The 21087-nt window shown below is 36.3% G+C and overlaps 1 protein-coding gene across 7 annotated transcripts in view; it reads left to right on the forward strand.

Annotated features, from left to right (window-relative positions):
• Positions 1–21087, forward strand: part of ATXN7L1 (ataxin 7 like 1) — a 111527-nt gene that overhangs the window by 68900 nt on the left and 21540 nt on the right. For 5 of the 7 annotated variants that reach the window (XM_021534671.3, XM_021534674.3, XM_021534672.3 and 2 more), the window contains 2 exons: positions 8515–8737; positions 16732–17015. In XM_021534671.3, the coding sequence (XP_021390346.1) occupies positions 8515–8737; positions 16732–17015 (507 nt within the window). Of the gene's footprint in view, positions 1–2090; positions 2396–2440; positions 2824–8514; positions 8738–16731; positions 17016–21087 lie in introns of those variants that run through there. The other 2 variants (XM_021534677.3, XM_077783636.1) reach the window with 2 other exon arrangements.

Consider the following 21087-nt stretch of genomic DNA (forward strand, 5'->3'; position numbering starts at 1 on the left):
AAAAAAAATTAAAATCCATTATTTCTGTGCTTAAAAAACAGCTTTTTAAGAAATATATTGATTCACCAGGTGCTAGGTTTGAATCCCAAGTAGCAGAAAAAGCCAGAAGGTTTAAACAACAGCTTATATGCAAGTCCTGCAAAGATGTTATTTTGGGCTAATTTCAGTGAAGTTACTGTTTCTCTAGAAGTTATTGGTACTGAATGATAAAATGAGATAATGATATGTGATGTGGATATTACATAAAATCTGGTGTCATGTTTTTCAAAGAGCCAGGTGAAGAATATGTCACCTAAAAATAATAACCTGTTTTCTTGGAGTCATAGTAAAGCATTGTTTTTTTCCAAACTACTTCTGTAGTCCCATCTCACTCTGCAATGGCTTATCTTTTCTTAACAGTAAAAAGGAATGGCATTATGTATTTTTGGATTAAGTAAAACATTAAAGAAACATTAAACATTTCTGGTTTATGATAGATAAGGGGAAACATTTAATTCATTCTTAAAGCAATAATATACATAAATTACTTTATTTTGTTATTGTTATGTAAAAATAGTTAAAGAGGGAAATAGAGATACAATGAAATATTTTACCTCGTAAGTATAAAAATATGTGTCATTAGATGACCATGAATGTGAAAGATCTGCCTGAGGGAACAGGTCTATTATATGGTACAAAGCATGAGAGGATGACAATACTAAATTTTCCTCTATTTTTGCAACAATCTGAAGTGTAATTATTTGTCAGGTGTTTGAATAAATGAATAGGTGATTTGTTTATAAATTTGTACATTTAGCCAAATAAAAAAATTCTCTTCACATGTAAAATCACCCACAAAATTCTGATCTGTTGGCAGTATTTACCTTTGAGAGTACTGTGACTTTACTGCTAGAAATATTTTAGCATTTCACCTGATGTGTCTGTTCTAAGTTTAGGTCTGATAATGTGTTTCCATCCTCCAAGTACAGAAACAGTGGGAATGTGGGTCAACAGGTGGTAAGATACCCGTGCAAAAGGATGGTGAGGGCTGTGCTGGATAGAAGGTTTGAGGTAGTATTTAGCTCAGACTCTTGTTTCATGTTGGACTTACCTGAGCATCTCCTCCAGCAGAATGTGAAATTTCTGTGCATAAGCTTTCCTTGCTTTCTTTGGTAGGCTGTCACTCATAAATGTGTGTACCCAAGATTTGCTTGCTCCGTTACTTCATTTTTGCCTGGGAATTTTTGACCTTGCTGAGCTGAGAAATACAGAGTTGAAAATTGACATTTTTTCTGCAGTAGCAATGTGTCAGGTGGCAAATTCTGGTTACAGGTGTAGAATTGTGTCATTACAGGAGTGATGAATTCCTACTTAAGTCTTCAATTTCTTTTTAAATCAAATTAATACCCTAAATCATTAATATCTCCTTTTATAGCTGTAGAAACAGGCCTTGACACTACATTAAATCTAGGTCTTCCTGCTCAATGGAGTAAAGACTGACATTGTCACCAGTGCAGGATATTCACACTTCTATTGTTTTCCTGTCTGTCTGATACTTCAGTGCTACCTTGGAGCTTCTTATTTGTATCTCAGAATCCTTATTAAAGAAGTAGGCAAGTAACCAGAAGCTTCAGTTTACATTTAGGATAATTAATTGCACTAATTGAAACATTTGTTTGGAGTTCCATTTGACCTTTCTTTCTTTTCATGCTTTTTACTCATGAGGAATAATAGTGTTCTGGGAAGTGCTGTGTATGGCCCTTTATGGATTTTTGCCATTTTTAAGATAGTTGGCCACATAAATGTAAAATAGTGGTAGTTTAGAGATTATTTCTCATGTGTTTTATAATTATCCTGGCAAATGCCAGGTTATCCCATAAATAAAAGAATTTCCAGGAAAACATCAGGTTCATCCTACTGTGTTGTACACAAACACTCTTTCCTGGATTAAGGAAGTTTAAAAGGTTAAATTCAGTGCCCTCTTCTAAATATACACTTGTGGGTTTTGCTGCTTTTAATTTTGCACTTTGGTTCATTTCTGCAGTTACTTGAGTTGTATCAACAATTATTAAAAAAAAAAGCAAAAAAGAAAAAGGGAAAAAAAAAAAAAACAACTCTGCAGCCGTTTTCAGCTCGTGTTGTTCTTGGCACAGGTTCAGTTCTGGTGTCCAACTGGTAGGACCGAAACTTGGTGCTTAACAAGTGCCTGTAGTCAAAACAGTTGGTGTGTGCGAGCACAGATCTGGTATTTGCTGCGGCAGGTCATCTGCCGGATTTTCCCCCGTGTGCAGAATACCTAATCACGTTGCTGTGTTTCTCTGACGGCATCTGTGGCAATGTGAATCGCTTCACGTTCCAAAAGTACATGTTTACAGTCGTCGTAGAATCAGATTAAGTTGGCAGCCTGCTCCTCTCTGTAAGTGGCTCAGTTTACATTTCTTCTTCTAGCAGGATGTTTTGCATAATTTTGCTGATCCTACTCACTTGTAGACTTTGTGAAATGGAGAATCGTTTTAGTGGGTTTCTGTCAGAAAGCGAAGCTTGTGTTTATTTTAAATAAACACCAGCAGAACGGTGGTTATTTTAGCACTTGATAATTTCCCAGTTATGTCATTTGACCTGGAATGAAGCTTGTGATTGTTGAGCAGTGTTTTATGCAGCAGATCAGTCCGGGGTTTGAAGCTGGCAGTTTATTTCCTTTGTCAGTTTACAAGAAGTATCAAAATGAAACCGACTGTGCTATTTCCTTTCCAGTGCGCAGTGCAAGAAGGGTGGAACGGTTTGCGGATATTATTTCCAAACTTTTTCAGCTGGACTTGGAATAGTGTTTTGTCAAAAAAGCTGGTAAAGTTATCCTTCAGTCTTGCAACATTATACTGTAGTTTGCTAATACCAAATACAATTTTATTTTTGTTTAACCTCATGTACTGGGTTTTGCTTGGGGTTTTTTCAGACTGTGGCTGCAAAATGAAAGTGCTTACAAGGTGTTTATGAATTCTTGTTATGAACCAGCTGCCAGTTCCTGCAAGATGACACATTTCTGCAAGAGTCTAGGTTGTTCATTTTCTGGTTGCTGGCTGTTGCTTTTTGGGCATGTGTGGGTTTTTTTCTGTTTTGGTTTTATTAGGATTAATGCCAAGTACATTTGCAAACTTTGAACTGGGATCAGTACAAGGTGGTAGGTTTCATTTACCCTTTATTGAAATTGTAAGTATACATTGCTCAACTTTGCACTATGAAAGGCTGTGTAACAAAGCACCTCAGGATATAATGTAAATAGAAAAACTGTAATTTGGGCTTAGGTGATGTATGAGTTACCATGAGTAACATCTTCATCAACAAGACTATGAGATACTAAATTTCATTACCATCTGCTTAAATATTATAAATGGGGAGTAACAGTATTCATATTGTGTTAAGGACTGTTGGATTGGTTACTTAATGCTATTCCAAGTAAAAGAACTATAAACTCAAATGTTGTGATGAATACAAGCTTAAAAAGTTTTATTATTCTATAAGTGTTTACTAGCAGTAAATAACTTTCTTACCTTTCTGAGTTTTAGCAATTAAATTTTGTTAATTTTTACCAAGCTATAATCCATAACACTGGGTCTTTGAGTTATTCATGGGTCTACCCAAAATTGATTTTTACTTTAGGCCTTGTGTGCACAGGAAGTCAGATCATGCTAAACCAGAGTAGTGTTTCAAAATTACTCGTACTGACAAAGTTTTAGTGTCTGTCTTCTGACAACATGAAGGAGATTTTTTTTCCTGTTTTGTTTCAAGTATCTGAAAAAAAAAGCACTGAAAGATGAAAGACCTATCTTTCTCTATGCTCAAATTATATCCTTACATTTATCCTCCATGATTGTCTGTCATATTGATTGAGAAGGCCCTAACTGGGCAAAAACTTTTCACTTGAATTGATCAATTTTGAGTAGCACATGTTGGGTGAGAACGTGAATGCAGGTGGGACATACTAAGAAATGGGTTTTTGTTTCAGATAAGAGATAATTTGCAGTTTCAGGGTCACATAGAGATGTTTTTTGATAGGAAACTGCAATGTTTGACATATTTTACTGGCATCATTTTTGCTGTAGTGTCATTGTAAGGTTTTCTGTGAGCTAAGTGAGTGCTTGATCTTGTGTATAAGAGTCGAGGCAAAAATTTCAGAAGAGACTTTCTACTCAGAATGTGGTTTTGCCTCATTTTCCCACATGCTATGCTTGTGGCTCTGGAGCTCATGTTGCCCCTCTATTGCTTTTCTCTTTTTGCATATGATTAGAAGATGTGGCGTTTCCTGCAAAACAGCTGCCAGTATTCCCTGGTGACCCATCAGAGAGGATCCAGTGGAATTACAGATTTAAAGGCAGACCTAGAGGACTTTGGCAGCTGCAGCAGAGATTTGGGGAAAGGCAGGGCGTTGCATTGTGCAGGAGGCAGGAAGGAGGATTAAAAATGGAGTATAAGGGCATAGGAGAGGAGCTCTGGAGATTCAGGGTCTGTTAGGTCTCCAACAACATAAGGACTTCACATCTACAAACAATTCATATTTGGCTGAGAAAGTTGGACTTTATCCATGTTTCCATAGGACATGAAGAATCTCCTGGAATAGTTTAAGATCATTTGCAATGCTACTGATGCAGACTTTGCAACGTGCTTTAGAACTGTAAGGAGTCCAAGCTTTCAGACACTCACCACTGAATAGAAAAAGTAAAATATATTGATCTGGAATTGATTCTATAGAAAGTGAGGTAATTCAGTGAGAGTGTTAAACTTTCCTCTGAGATTAATGCCATGAATACGTTAACTGTTTGACAGCAGAAGTCATATATTGCTTGCTGCTTGCAGTGGCTGTGCTGAGACAGCTGAGAGGTTGCAGAAAGTTAATGTGGTAAAGAGGATTGTAACTTTGATTGTGCTCCTGTGCTCTTGGATTTGACAGCACCTGGTATTTAGAAACAACACATGTTGTTATTTATGGGAAATGTACACATCCATTTGGAAGTATTTAAATGAATCAAAAAAAATATCTTTTAAACTGGAGCGTATATTCATAGCATTGCTGAAAAGTGTCCAGAATTTAGGCTAGTATCTTATCAGTGGTGATTACTGGTTTTCTAGTTGCCTTGCTGCATTTTACCATTTCTAGGAGCAAAAACTTCCATTCTTCTTTAGTTTCATCAATGTCCACTGTCTGTATCACTGGTGTATGTGAACAGGGACAGCCATGTCCACAGCTGTGTGAATACAAGTTCACCTGCTCTACTAGATCTAATCTGTCTACATATGAACTGCAAATGAGTGTAGAAAGTGTTACACAGATGGCTGATTGTCTCCTGAATATGTTAGTATGTGAATATTTAATGTTATCAAAACTATTTGATGTGCAAATGTCTTTTATTTGCACATTAATTCATTGCATAGTCTATATAATAGTAGATTTGGACATTATATGTCATTCCTTCTATATACGTAAAATAGGAACAGACAAATTAGTAAAAAATTTTTCAAACAGATTTGATCATAAAAGTCGATTTGGTAGAGGAGGCCACCACCACCCTGGTTTTAGCAGTTGGTCTGACAGCTGATGGCCTTTTCTTTATCATATATTCCCATTATTTCTCTGAAACATATTACCAGTGTCTGAGGGTGATTGGTTACCACATATATTGTAAGAAATTAAGAATTGAGAGGCAACTTGATAGTTCTGGAGAAGGAATATGCACCAATATTTAGTTACCATTTATGCCCTCACCATTGAGATTTGTCTGAGAATTCACACCTTTGTCAAATACAGCCTATTGCAAGCATGCTTGTGCAGCTCAAATGGGAGTTTCTGCCCCTTTGGAGGGAATTACTCTTCCAGCTCTCTACTGTGCCATACCTGCAAGGTGTTCCTGCCATCTTCTGCTGACATTGAATCGACATTAACTTTTGCGAGGAGCTGCGTGGATTTTACGTGTCCAAGCAGTGTCTCAGAACACCTCTGGTTGTGTGGCACTGACTATTTATGTTCTTTCTCCTGCATGACTTTACAGAGGTCACAGTTTCTATTTCCATTCTAAGAAATTTGAAGAAAAGCTGGGTAATGCTAATGATACTCAAATGCGTATTGGTGTCTGTCTAAAAAGTGGAAGACTTTTATAGCCATGCTTTGGGAGGAGAGGGGTGTTTGAGGAGGTAAAAGGAAATTCTGATCACAAGAGTGACCACCAAACAGTATTTTGAATATTCATCTTTCCAGAAGATTAATTTTAATAAGAGTAATATATTTCATTTCCAAACATATCCATGGGGCTTATATTGATAACACAGTTTACTAGAAGGCTGTCAGGCTTAAGAAAACCAGTAGCTGTATTAAAAATTGGAGTAATTAATCCTAAGTTTATATAGTATGTGTTTGGAAAACATATTTTCTCCCAAATTTTACTTTATATACAGTAGCATAGCATTTCCTTTTCATCAGCCCTCCAGTAATTAATGGGAAAGTTGCCATTTTTATTAGCCTATTTAACATTGATTAAATAGGTGCTGAGAAGATTGGTAAATCTTGAAACAATAACTATTATTTAATAAAATAAATAGTTCATGAATGGAACTGTGCATTTCGGAATTAGATGTGTAGCTTACATAGATGTTATCGCAAATGTGAGGTGAAATTAATGTAAATCCACTGCATCATAAGGCAGAGGCTGCACACTGAAGTGTGTGGTGGGGTGAAAACTGGCAAATGATAGGGGATGTTATTGGTGTGAGGATAGATATTTTTGTATTTGAAAAAAAATTAAGACTGTTTTACTCTTCAGTTGCAAGAGAACCTGGAGGAAATTCCAGCATTGGTAATTAAAGCTGTGAAAGTGAAGATATGGAAATGCTTGATCTTAAATAAAAAATGTCTTTATGTAGTCATTTGAGATCTAATAGAAACATTTTAGAATATTTTTTTAAACATTTCTCTTTGTTCTTGAGGTATTTGTGTATTGCAAGTTAATCATGGATGAATCCTTCTGCTACTGGCAAGTTTTTACTTGTGAGGATGCCAGACAAATTGTCATGTTTTGATTCTGTGTGGGAAAATTTTTCTTAGGTGTCCTTGAAATATCAAACTAGCAAGTGCAGGCTTGATGATGCAAATACAAAACCTTCCCATGTATTAGTAGGTCAGTGGTGCTTCCTTGGTTGACTGGGTGATGGTGATCAATCTCAAAGAGTAGCTCCCACTTGGATTCTTCAAGTGCTGAAGGCTTTAGACAAGGAAAAATTGCTGTGTGTTGAATGAGAAACCCCAGCTTGTCTGAAGTACTTGGCCTATGCTTACATTCTGCTTGCTACATTTGATTACTGTTGTGTTGTTTGTGGGGGGACCTTTCTGATCCCTTCTGCGACCAGGCTCTTGGTGTTGGGGCACCAGCAGGCTGCAGTCAGTGCCAGTGAGCCAGGCCCTGCTGACCGGAAAATTCCTCTTCCCCCAGCCCGTCCGTGCCACCCGCTGCTGCCTTTGGCTGGGGAGCACTGGGGCTGGGGAAAGGGGCCAACAGGACTGTTCAAGATTTAGAGCACCCCTCAGAAATCTTACAGCAAGGATCAGCTCCTGTATCTTGTATTATTTTTTAGTTGTGCTGAAGTTCACAGCACAAGCCTGTTGTTTGCTGCACACTGATGCAGCTTGCTGGCCAAGCACTGGCACTTCTACCCTGGAGAAAGATATAATTAGTAAAAAATGGTCAAAACAGTCTTTTTACTTAAAAATATGATGGACAGGACATCTATATTTTTAAAATATTAATAATGACCCAACCAAAACAATTTCACTGAAGCCTGTCTGCCTTATGCGGGATCAGCCAGGGCTTGCTTTTTTGCAGTGCTTGAGAGGCCTCTGATGTGAGCATGAACAGTGCTGACCTCCAGATGCCACATTTGTTACTGACATGAACTTCCTGGGTTTTTTGCACATGCCATTTGCTCTGTGTGGAAAAAACCCCAAACTTTTACCTTGAATGGTGCTTGGAGATAACCAAGCGAACCGGGCAGAGCCCGCTTCTCTGGAAGGGCCAGGAGCAGTAGACCTTTTGCTGCTTTCCGTCTTCCTGTTGTTTTCCTTACAGTTTCTCATTAAAATTGAAACAAGAGAGTCATAAAGTAAACTGCCCAATAACCAGGTCAGATGAATTCATCATGAACCATTTTAGGAGCAATCACATATCTGTCACAGATCATTTTACTGAGTTGTGTTAGCTGTTACGTACTCTTTCTTCTCGGCATGAAAGACATCGGACACCAAATAAAATTTTCTGGTAGATTATTGCCATTTATTTTACTATATTTTACATTTTTTTCAGAGCACTTTATGGAGCTGATTTTGTCTAATTATCATTTTACTTGATTACATTCACAACAATAATGAACTGGTGTTCTTTGGAGTGATGAAGATTATTGTAACGAGCACAGAGAAGAACAATTTCCTTTTTACCAACTTGTATTTTTAATTTTAGCCTATGACATGTTGTAAAATTAATTTCTTTTTTGTTACAGAACGAAGACACAGTTCAATGTGTAAACCTTCCCCTTCTCCAGCTTCTCCAGCCTGTAATTCCAGGACATCCCTAGTACAGATGAAACCGAAATCCTGTATCAGCGGCCATAACCCTGTCAGCAGCAACTCAAAGCCATTCAAAACGCCCAAAGACAATCTACTTACCTCCAGTAGCAAACAGCACACAGTCTTTCCTTCAAAAGTGTCACGGGATAAACCATGGTAAGTATCAAAATAATACCAAAGATGCTGGTGTTCAAAGTATCTCTATATATATATAATCACAATCATAAAAAAAACCTGTATTCACATTTTACCTAAGTTTACAATTTAGGTCTCTATATTTCTAAGGGAAGAAACTGGGATATTTTTAAATGTAGAAAAAAATTATATATAGGAAGTGCAAGAAGGACTGGATTTCTTTTTCAGTGTTCCATCAAATGTGTTTTTCTAAGATGCGTATAGCAAGTGAGGTATTGACCCAGTTTGCTATCTTTAAGGTCCGTCTTCCATACTGATGCTTTTCAACAGTTTAACAGGATAATTTTTGCAATTCTTAATATTGGCTTAACTGATGTTCATGAAAATTTACTGGTTATAGTCAATTGTCTTCAATAGCAGCTGCTGTTGGAGCTCATTCTGTGTTTTGATAATGTTCGATGCCTTATAAGATGACAAGAAAATTCCGGCTGCAAAAATCACTATTTTGGGAGTGTCTTACATCATCATGTACTGTGATATATGTACACATACATATTGTGTATGTGAGACTGACTGCTGTGCCCATCCTCCCATGACGATGATGATAGAAGCAGAGTTGCAAAACATATATGACAGCAGAACTGGGTCACTATTTTATCCCTTAAGAAACTGTTTTGTCTTCATTATCTACAGGAAAGATGCTTTGTGATTAGGCCATTAGGTTGGTGACTTGAGATCTGGGTTCAGTTCCTGGTTCTGTTATGCCTTGGTCTCTTCAGCTTCAGTTCTCCATCTGTAAATTTGAGATAGTGAGACTTCCTTTTTCTTAAGATTTATCTACTTACTTTATAGATCCTTCCCTTTTATATGTAATACCTAGCATCTGAAGGTCATGATTGTAGGTAGAGTTTCTGGACACAACTTCCTTAAAACAGTAAATAATTTAATGGAAACCATTCACTCATGAGACAAAGAATAATCTCGGATTATTTTAAAGGCATTGCTCACGTTGCTGCCTGAACCATGCACAAGTTGGCATGATTTCAAAGACAGCAGCTTCTGCCTAGCTGTAGAATTTACCTTGTCCTGGAAAAATATATTCTTCCTATAAATCTGGACCCACCATCTTTTTGAGCATAATGAGCATTGAGGGTAATTATGGTGTAATATTCTGAAAATAGGAAATCTGATTGGTTAGCCTTTACACTCACATGTTAAATAGAATAACAGAATAGCCTCTGTCTCAGCTGTGTGTAAGTACCTCATTTACTACTTGAAACCAAATATTATTGACTGAATAGTGACTTTTTCTTCTGAATGTTGGAGGAGAATTTTGTACAAGAGGGGATTCTTTTAGAAGTCTAATTAAAAGAAAATTAGAAAGAACTTCGGAGTATTAACACTATTGACTGTAAACCTATCTCTCATCATGTTACAGACAGCAACTTACATATCCACATTTCAGGAGACTCACTGAATCTATAAACAATATCTTCCGTTCTGGCAACAGCTGTCATTCTGGCAGTCAGTAAAAGCTGGAACGGAACAAAATAACTGAGCATTTCCACCAGTCCCTTTTCACTTTATTGGGAACATCCTTAATATTTACTGATGATTATTAACAAGGTAGATTCAGCCATTTAAAAGTGTTGCACTGCTCTGTTGATTGTTTGGCAATGAATATGACAGTAGTTGTACCAAGAATTACGTCATTCTTGCAGCAGTGCTGGGAGATCATACTGCAGTTTTGTTTTATTTTGGGGGAAAATTAAGTATATAGTAGTTAAAGATACTGTAATTACTACATAGCAAATCACAAACAGTCTGAAGTGAAGATCAATGAAATTCTCTTGCAAAATATAGTGTTAAGTGTCTTTGATTATATTACTTGTTAAAGAATAAAATCTGTCTGCTAATCATCACAGTTTATAGAGAACTGGCAGTTGTTACAGAAGAAAGTGTTTGTTCCTATTCCATTAGAGGATTATAATATTTATTTAGAATACTAGAAAATATTCAGCAGATCTGATTTAAGGTGAAATTATTAATAAAATGTATTATTTTTTAAGATTCTGTTTTCCATTTAGCTGCTGCACAAGTCTTAGAATTTCTTGCCTTAGCTTTTAGAAAGAAATACTGAATTGACACAGAAATATTTGTCTCAAAAATGCAAATAGGATTCATGGTGCATCCAATTGTGTTGTAGTTTGTCATCCTCAGAAGCTTCCAGGTCTTCAGTGCTTTTGTCTGTTACATTATAATCTCATACCAAGCATTTATTTGAGCTAAGTTCTTCCAGACAGTTGTCAAATCAGTTTATTTTAGGAATTATATCACTTTGGTGATTGCTTTTCAGACCTGGAACAACCTTTGCTTGCCTGATTCTTTTGTACTGCATCTCCTTTAAATTTTACTTGTTACAATTAGAATTTTGGAGCAGCGCAGATCTGTTGCTGTGCCTGCACTCCTGTAGATCCAGCTTCTGTTGTCAAATTTGTTATAATTTTGGTTGAGGCTTCATCTTACTCATTAACCATGTAACTCCTTCTCTTGTTCATGTCCTGTGTTGTTCTAAGATGTGCTCCAGAGGTTCAGGTTGTTCAGGTTCCATGGCTAATGCTTTAAAAATCATGATTGGAATGATCAGATAAAAGAGATCTGGAACTGTTTCATTTTTTAGCTGCTGTTTTAATACCTCCCTTCTTGTAGTTGGAATATAAAGTATTATTGTGAATACATCATCCAGAAGTATCTGTCAGTTCTGATTTTCCCCCCCAGCATCTCTACCATCGTTGCTATTAATACAGCAGTGCTTAGAGATGGAGCAGAGCTGGAGCACCACTGCACTGTGCACCAGATAAATGCAAGCATCGTTTTCTGCAGCTTGCAGTTAGGGTGGTAAGAGATATAACAGAAGGATAGAAACTGTGGAGAAAAGGGCAAAGAATTGATAAAAAAAATAATAATAATGAACAAGTGATCATAATTAGTAAGCACAGCTCAGATGCTTACTCTTTATAAAAGGCATTCCTGCAGCCAGGAACTCTCTTCCTCATTGCTGACCTTCCCAAAGGATGATGTTTCACTTGTTGTGCCCCAGCACAGTTTCTGGGTGCTGCCATGGTGGATTTAGGTGCTGTGACACTACAGGGTGTTCATTTCCACCTATCCATGATCCTAAGCCAGCATAAAATTGGGATAATGTGTTGAAGTAAGCTAGTACTGAGAAACCAGCTGAAGTAGATCTCCTTGGCCTCCTTCCACAAAGTTTAGCTTGCCAGAAGTTCTGAAAATGAAAAAAATGAGATGGAAATGATGTGGTTTTCATCAACACAGAGAAAACTGACTCTTTCTGTAAACAGAAAAAGAATTACAAAGGTATACTGGTGGGCTATCCTTTAAAATTTATAATGTAACTTTTTGAAGTATTTTTTAATAATTTCATGGCCTTTATTTCCATAAGGAATTACAGTTGTTTATACTGAGGCTGGCTGAGAAAGTGAAGATAGTCATGATTTAAGGATATTTTTAAGGATATTTGCTTCCTATTGCAGCATGGAAGCAAAACTCAGCAGGTTTAACTTGGACCATATAATCTAACATTAAATCACAAACATTTTGTACATTGTAGAGGCAATTCCACCAATGTAGATTAGAGCAAAGTTTTATGTTTTTAAATGTTTATGAATTTCTTTTCTCACAAATTTGAAGAGTTGATTGAGTGGCTGAGCTTTTAGATGAATGTGATTACAAATTACAAAAACATAAACTGAGCAAAATTAAGTAATAGGAAGGAGAAATAATTTTTAAAAGCCAAGAGAAAGGAAAACAGAAGTAAGAGGAGCTACAAGAATGAAAAGTGTTGTGACATGCTACAGTTATTTTTCTTTCACGCTGGGAGGAATCTACAATGATCATCTAGTCCCACTGCCCGACAAAGCATGAGAAAACAGAAGGAAAGGTTACCTTATTTGAAAAGAGAATCAGTTTTTAAAGCCTGTCATGACCATGCACTTTTTGTAGTCCTTATTTTTGAACCTTGGGTTCCTTTCTAATTCATCGACATTGGTATTGTACCCAGGGTCAGCAGCGCTAGAAGCCATATTCCAATATCAGTATAACCAGGGACGTGTGAAAACTATTTCTTACTTGCCATATCCCATTGTTGATATAAGCACAACAGTACAATAAAACCCCATATTGCTTATTCCTTGTGACCACTAAATATTTTTGTCACTGTTTTCCAGGATGTTGTTTCCCTGTATTTCACTGCAGACTGAACAGCTTGTTATTTAATATGTAACTTTACATTCATTTGTATTAAAATGTTTCTTTGAGTTAATGAACTTTACCAAACACTCCATACTGCTTTCTATCACTTTGTCTCTTCATTATTTAGTTCCCGTCAATCCTGATTCTATCAGCACATGTTATCACCAGTAATCTTATCTTTATTTCTCAAGTCCAATGAAGTTTTTGGTTATGTCAGACATGGTAATGATGGCTAAAAATGCCCCTAGCAAAACACCCCTAATGAATCATAAATCTCAGAAAAACTATTTGAATTTCATATTGTTTAACATTTGCTTTAAAATCGTTTTTATTTGTGTTTTATAATGCCTTTCAAAAACTGGAACATTTTCATAGTTATCTTTGTCAGCTTAACTGGTAACTTCATCAAAAAGTGAAACCGTATTTCTTTGCCAGAATCTGATCCTCAGCAAAACTATGTCAGTTTATTGTTTATCAGTTTGTTTTTATTAGTTTTTCCAATATTTCTCCCAAGACACTTGGGTTTGGCTTTCAGCATGGAGGAAAGAGCAGCATTCAGCTAGCTTCTCTAAGAGTCCAAGATTCAATTAGAATTTAATATGCTGAGACCCAATATTGCTCCAAATCTTTTGGAAGCCATTGTCATATTATGCACATTCCCTTATGTAAAAAGAAAAAAATCAATCATCATTTTTCAGCTGGCCCTTTGCACTTACTGAAGGAATCAAAAAGCATTTTTATCTGACTGGAGAGAGTTATCCTATTTGCTTCTTAGTGCAGCAGAAATAATTAATGTTTCTGGTGTGTTTGCTTTGGAAGTAACTTTGCTTGCCTAGTAGGTAGATGCTGCTATTCTTACTAGAGTTTCTTTAGTCAAAAAAAGTTTTTACTGAATAGATTTTTTTTCCTCACTTTTTATGTTTGTTGTATGTTGTTTTTCTAATTGTCCCTTTCAACAGCTGTCTTTAAAAAAAATCTTTAAAAGCATATTGTTAAAAACTCCTTTTAAAATACAGTAAATAAGATTAAAAACCTTGGTTATCTTTTTCTAACAAACTTTTGAAATAAGTCCTCAATTTTTTACTCAAAGAACTCTGGGAAAAGAATTCTTTCTAACCATCAGATATAAATATTTGTGATTTAGTTACTTTTTAAGACCTAAGTAGTTTACTCCAGTCACTGGTCCTGTGGATCTTCTAATTTGCCATTTAGACATAAATTAATCTTTATATATTATGCTAAGACTAAACTAGATGTCCTTACTGTTGAAGGCAGTAAAAGAGAGAGAGACAAATTATAATCTGTAGCTTCTGAAATCATAAGTAATTTACTATAGGTACCAGAAATCCTACAGAATGTGTAAATCCACAGGTACTGGAATGATGCCTAAAGAGGCTACCCAGAGTTAAAGGAATAAAGTAGGTGTTTATTAAATGGCCTTCAAAGGATACACCTTGGGCACTACAAGAGCCTGGCCATGGCTCTGCCCAAGATGGATGACCAGTTGTGAGTTTTCACACTTTTATAAGCTTTAGTCCATTTAAATATTGGGGTTATTTGTGCAATTACAGCTTCAGGTTATGAAGTCAAATCCTCTCAGATTGTTCTCCTCAGTTCACTGTTTACACTTTTTGGGCCCAAAGCTGCAATGGTGTCCTTGGTTCTCAGGCTGGAAAAGGATTGTTTTGTCTGACTGAATTGTGATGAGAACTTGCTAACACTTCATATAAAGTTCAGAGTCACACACCAAGGCAGTACAGAATCTAAAAAATATGAAAGCTAAAACTTAAGGCATCAGGAGTATTTTTCTTTTTTCATCTACACTACAATGAAATGCATAATGAAGGTTGACTTGTTGATCTGTGACAAAATAAAGCAAAAATATTCCCTCCCCTGGGCATTTTTCATTATCACAGTTATCCAGCCATATGTGCCCTAGGATCTGAGATTCTGAACACTGTAAAACAGAGAAACCCTGTCCATTTTTATTAACAGTATTGCACTACTAGAAATATACACCTGATTTTTTCACTGAATATCATATTTTGAATTAAGATAGTTTTTAGAAACTGGGCATGAAGATTTGCTCATATGTTTTTATATAGTTCATGTATAGTAGAACTACTTAAAGTAAAATTCTCCTATTTTCAGAAAATGTAATTGCCACCTGTTCAAAGACAAAGTAATTCCTATGCTGAGATGTTATAATTTTTGACTGCCATTTAACTTAATAAATTCAGAGCAGTTTAAAAAGGGAGAGGATCAAATCATCCCTTTCATAGCTACATGTTTGCATTCATTTCTGATTTTGTGAGTAATTTTTTGCTTAGTTTTGCTTAGTTACTGGCCAGTGCTCTACACATTACTACAGTTGCATCTGTATTCTGACAAACAGCTACTTTTATAGTACCACAGGAGATAGAAGTTTTATATAATTTAATTTCAGCCCCAGAAGATGTCTTGGTATCTAAATCTTCTTCATCGTTGTGTATAATTATTGTTTATATCAATGTTGGTACATTTTCCTATGTTAAAATACTCTTAGAATAAGGTTTATCATCTTCAACAGCTACAGAGAAACAGAGATTTGTGGGAGCCCAGGAAAGTCAAGAGTTGAGTTATTTTGAACCCTGCTTTTGATGTTTCCAAAGTGTGTCCCATGGAGAATGCCATCTCAAAGTCAGCTTTTTCTGATTGTGAAAACTCCACACCTGTAAACCATTCCTTCTGTAGAAAGGTGAAGCAAAGGTTCCAGTTTTCAGACACAAAAGACTGAAATTGTGCTACTTGTGAATAGGGGGATTTCCCTAACTATTCATGCATTATGTTATATTTTTTATTTGGGTTTGTTTCAGTAGGGAGGGATATATAATTTGTATTTAATAACTGGTAGTCACAAGATATCCAGTTTTGGAGTTGTTGAGTAGATAAAAAGCTATCACTGGATATTTCCTCATGGCAATAGAACCCAGAAATGTTAAAATACTATTGCAGCTGAAAATAATTTATCTTAGTCTTTTTTGCTGCCAAATTGAGAAGGTAACGTTTGTTAGTGTCACAAATATGCAGTGGTGGTAGTTAAGTTAGTGTAAGTTAGTTACTGCAAACATTACTCTGAAAAGGGCCAACTAAGTTAAAATTATATTGAGAATTTTTATTTATTAATCTTAAGTCCCTAAGATTTTATTAAAATACATTGTAGTAATGCTCAAGTCATCAAGGGTTTTAGTACTTCTAAAGGGACAGCTGTTAAGATTTCTATGCTTAAAATCTCTTTTCTCCTTATTTCCAGAACTTGTATGTCATTTAGACACATCTGAGCAAATTGATTATTTTTGTGTTTGTTTAAAAATATTAATATTATTAGCAAACTGCTTTGTTATCATGGTGAGTTTAGTACAGCATACACATGTCTGGTATGTGCTTGTGTTAAAGGCATGAGACCTTATTTGTAAGAAGTAGGTTTTGCTTGGTGCCAAATACTGATTTTGCTTATGAATAGTAGGGAATTGGATCTTAAAAAAATACAAAGGTTCATTTTCGTAATTCTCTTCATTGCTAGGCTTAATATATACTTGATTTAACAAAAATAGTACTGGTACTGAGTATTTCATTTTAGTCTGGTCTTAAGATGCTTTGTCTCTTGCATTGATTGAAATGTTTGTATTTGTGGAAAGGGATTAAGTAACTGTAAATCTTTGGTGCAGAAAATACCACATTAATATTTTTATTTGATCTTGCAGTGTTCCTGTTCCAGTAGTCAGTCTAGAGAAAATTCCTAACCTAGTGAAGGCAGATGGTGCCAATGTTAAAATGAATTCTGCAACCACTACCACCATCACTTCCTCCTCAACTTCTTCATCCACCATACCTGCTCCAACTTTGGTTAAATCTGGTTTGACATCCAAGTCAGTGCCACCATCACCAGAAAAGATTCTGAATGGCAAAGGAATTGTAGCTCCATCAATAGACAAGAAACACCAAAATGGCACTAAAAGCAGTAACAAGCCTTACAAAAGACTTTCAGGTATGTGATGCTGTAGTTCACCTTTTGTGGTCGTCTGTTTTTCTTTGTTAATGCTTCTATAGCTCATAATGCAGCTAATAAAATGCTGGGTTTGGTTTGATTTTTTTGCTGTAAGATGCTGGGTTGAATGTATGAAAATTTAGGCTTTCACACTCTTTGCATGTGTAAAGTATTTTTAAAGTACACATTCTGTTTAGCTTGAAATTCCTGGTCAACAGGCCAAATACAAATTTTTAAGGAAGTAAATTCGTTAAAACAGTAAGTCAGAAGACTTCTTTAAGCCATTATGGGATTTGAGTCTATTTACAACAAAGGAAAATGTACCTTGGTTGGGTGACTTTAGTTCAGTCATGATCAAGTTGAACAGGTTTAAGACATTGGTTTATCCTCCAAGTCATGATTTTTTTTAAATACTCTTTTTGTTGTTTTAGATACAAGAAAATTCTTAAGGAGATACAGGAAATGCTGGGGAAGTGTTAAAAGTCATCACTTCCTTTCACCCCTCTCCCCCTGCAATTCACATATGAGTGGCAATGTTTCTAGCATAACGATCTTTATCTTACTCAGGAAGACAGGACAGTGGAATTGAGAAAATGACATTAAATGGGAAATGCCTTGGATGGCCTTAGGCAGGGTAGTTTCGAGGATGTAGGTTCCTGTCCAAACCTGCCACCAAAGCACAGAACACCACATTGTGGAAGGGCAGAGGCTCTGTTAGAAAGGTTGTTGTCCATTGGGAGGAAGAATTATTTTCGGTGGATTTCCCTAGAGGTGACCCATATCAGCTGTTGGGCAGAGAGGAGAGAATTTACCCCCGAAAGCAGAAAACAGATTTTGCTATGAATGAAAGGAAACAAAGCATTTTGAGGTTTTTTATTTTATGTTTTTTTAAGGCAAAAGTAACTGACTTAAATTTATGGCTGAAGAAGCTGTGCAGGGTCTATTCATCAGCTGGCAGTACTTTGTGACTCGGGCAGGAACTTCTTGTGTGTACTGAAAGGCTAATTTTGCTAATGGCAGCATTATCCGCATTGGATCGTCACTTTGGCACAAAGTTAGTTCACATGATTTCTAAATGTGCACTAGTTATGAACCAGTGTAAGTTGTACATGATAAATGCTTTCATTTCCAGTTAATGAGTGCGTCCTATTTTTTGCCTGAATATCAGGTTTATTTTTTTCATTTTCTCAGATTTGGCAGTTTGCCTATGGTACTGCTACCTTGGCTGGATTTCAGACTAGTGTGAGGTGTTTGCTAGGGCTGTGTGGGGCATGGAACAATGCCATTGCCTGAAAGGATTCAGTACACTGATTGCTTTCTTAACTAGTTAAAGGTGGCATATAAGAAAACAGAACCACTGTTCATTTATAGCTTTTTACAACATGAAAAAATGGTACAAGAGAGTAGCTTAAGATTAGGCTTTAACCCGTACATTTCACTTTTTAAGATCCAATATATTACTCTAATAAAAACTCTCTATATTTTACAGTTAATTTATAATATTTTTTCCTTTTAACTTATTATTTCCTGTAATGGGTTAGATGCTGAATTAGCTAATTAAATTAATCAATTCAAAATTCCAACTTGAGCAATTTTAACTGTTAGTGGTTTCCCTCATGTCACCACTTACCACTGCAGGGCTGTGGGTGATACTTGTACATTTTTGTGCAAGTGCTTGCAGAAAGGCATTTATAAAGTTCTGTAGAGCCTTCCTACAGCTTGCTGCCTTTGCTGTGGAGGTGGCTCTGGCACTGTTCTTTCTCAAAGCTCTGACTTGCAGTGTCTTCTATGCTAGGGAACACAGTGGAAATTTCTGCACAGGACTGATTGAGCACCTGAATGGGCTTGTGTTTACTTTCATATGGTTAACAAATACACAGAACTGAGATTTTTTTTTTTTACAGCTCCTCTGTCATGATCAGATTTGTGATCTGTCCAGTCTTACTTCCATTGCCTTGAGTATTGATGCAGGCATGCAATAATTTAGGGATTATGCAAATTGTAGAAGTCCTGAGACCACTAGAGATGAATTGCCTGTAGATTGTATGTCACTATGATGTGTTCCTCTCCATTATTACACAGGACTATGCAAAGGCTGAGAAAAAGATCTTGGAAGGTCAATGAGATTATTATTTGAGTTATCCCATAATTTCATTCATTTCACATTAAAAGGATGAAACTGCAGCTAAGGAATTAAGGTTTCCCTCAGTCTGCTGCCCTGGAGCTGTATGGATGTTAATTTTTGAAGCTCCTTAATAAATTTGGCCAGTTTGCATCTGTTTCCTTCCCTTTTTAGCAACCTCTACTGTCTTTCTCAGAGTCATTTCCCTGACTCTAATTGAAGTTTGGTTTGTTTTTTTTTTTCTTTGCTGAGAGCTGGTGGTTGTTTATGTGATGAATGAACCAGCCCTTTTTTCAGGAGCACTGTCCTTGTTGAGAGAGAGGAAACAGCTTGTGGAACCACAAAAGACAGTCTGTAGCAGCTCAGCATAAGTGGATTGGAGTTTCCTTGTAGCAACTGAAAAAAAAAAAAAAACATTTTCCCTAAATCTTCCTTAGTTCTTGTTCTCTTTGGGATGTTAAAGAGTGCATATGCCCATCTTATGCCAAGAAAAACTTCTGTTGCAAGCAGAAGTTTATGACAGTTCAGTCTTGGCCCTTGGTCTTCTCTTGGTGAGGTTATATCAAATGTTCTTCACTTCGTCCACTGTATGTGAAGAAGTGGAATCCATTCCAAAAAAACAGCTTTCTCCAGCTGTGCCTGTGCACAGGTGTCTGGGGCTTGCCACGCTCCACATTTCCTAACACAGCTGGCAGAAGCTGCACTTTGTTATTGATAAGAAGGTGATAAGTTTCATGTAGTGTGTTGCCCAGACCAGGCATGTGTATAGCTGGCAATTAGATGTTCATGATTTCTCTGGAGCAGCCATAAATGCTTCAGCCAGGAGAAGTAGTTTCCTGTTTGTTAAGTATTTTCTGTTTCTCAGGGAAACCATATTATTTTGTTGTTCAGTCAATGGCAGAGGCTTCCACTCTTTCCTCTTATAACTCCTTATATTGATTTTATCTGTATATGCTTTCCTAATAACTGGCTTTGCTATAATCAGTCCAGCAAGTCTTGGATGGGCCACTTACTGACAAGTACCAATCTGGACCACTTCTGATTTTTGAAGAGTTTCCCTGTTGGTCCAAAACAGTTTTTGCTCTGTGATTTTCAAAACACATTCCATAGCCTTGTAATTACCTTCGGGACTTTTCATTTGAAGGCATATTTATTAGTCCATATTGTGTCTTTGATTTGTTTTTTCAATTTGCATTGAAGGTTTTAGGTGGGTAATTCAGGAAACTGTAATAGGAACATCTTACACTCAAACCCCAGGAGAAACTAACTCCTTTAGTTCATGAACATGTGTTTTCATCTATTAAGTAGAAAAAAATAGTTATTATATTGAGTCATATGCAGCTATTTTTGTATTTCTCTTGTGTTGTAAATGCCAAAGGAACTACAACTGCCTATAACGTTTTTCAGTTCCTTTCTAGATTTCACAAAAAAACCCTGTGCCAGCTGGTTTTTCCAAGCTCCCTTTTTGTATGGCTCTGCTAATAGGTTAATATTGTAACCATTTAATGTTTGCATAAGCATTTTTAAGTCTAGATAGTAGAATACATAAAACTGCTAGAAATTGTGATATCTGGAGGCTGATTGCTGTCTAACATGAGGTGCTTGTCCTTACTTTTCTTATTCCAGCTGTTCTACTTGCTGTGATGCTGTCATAGTATTGTAACACAGCTGTGAATCACTGTCTTCCTCTTAGCTCCCATGTGTTTATTTATAAAGAGTTTTTAAATCCTCTGATTAAATGTTGTGTTTGGGTATAGGATGTTTATTGTATCTGAATGTAACACCACTGTATAGTTTAAATAGGATTTGGCAAATAGTTTATACTCCTCTACCAAACAAAAGCAAACCTGTCTACCAATTACACCATAATTTGTCAAGGTCTATGAAGGTAGTGATAAAGGGTTTTGATGGCATAAACTAAGAAGTGTATATCCATAGTTTTGTTGCAGT

This window comes from Lonchura striata, chromosome 5, assembly GCF_046129695.1.
Source record: "Lonchura striata isolate bLonStr1 chromosome 5, bLonStr1.mat, whole genome shotgun sequence".
In the NCBI taxonomy this organism is placed as follows: domain Eukaryota; kingdom Metazoa; phylum Chordata; class Aves; order Passeriformes; family Estrildidae; genus Lonchura; species Lonchura striata.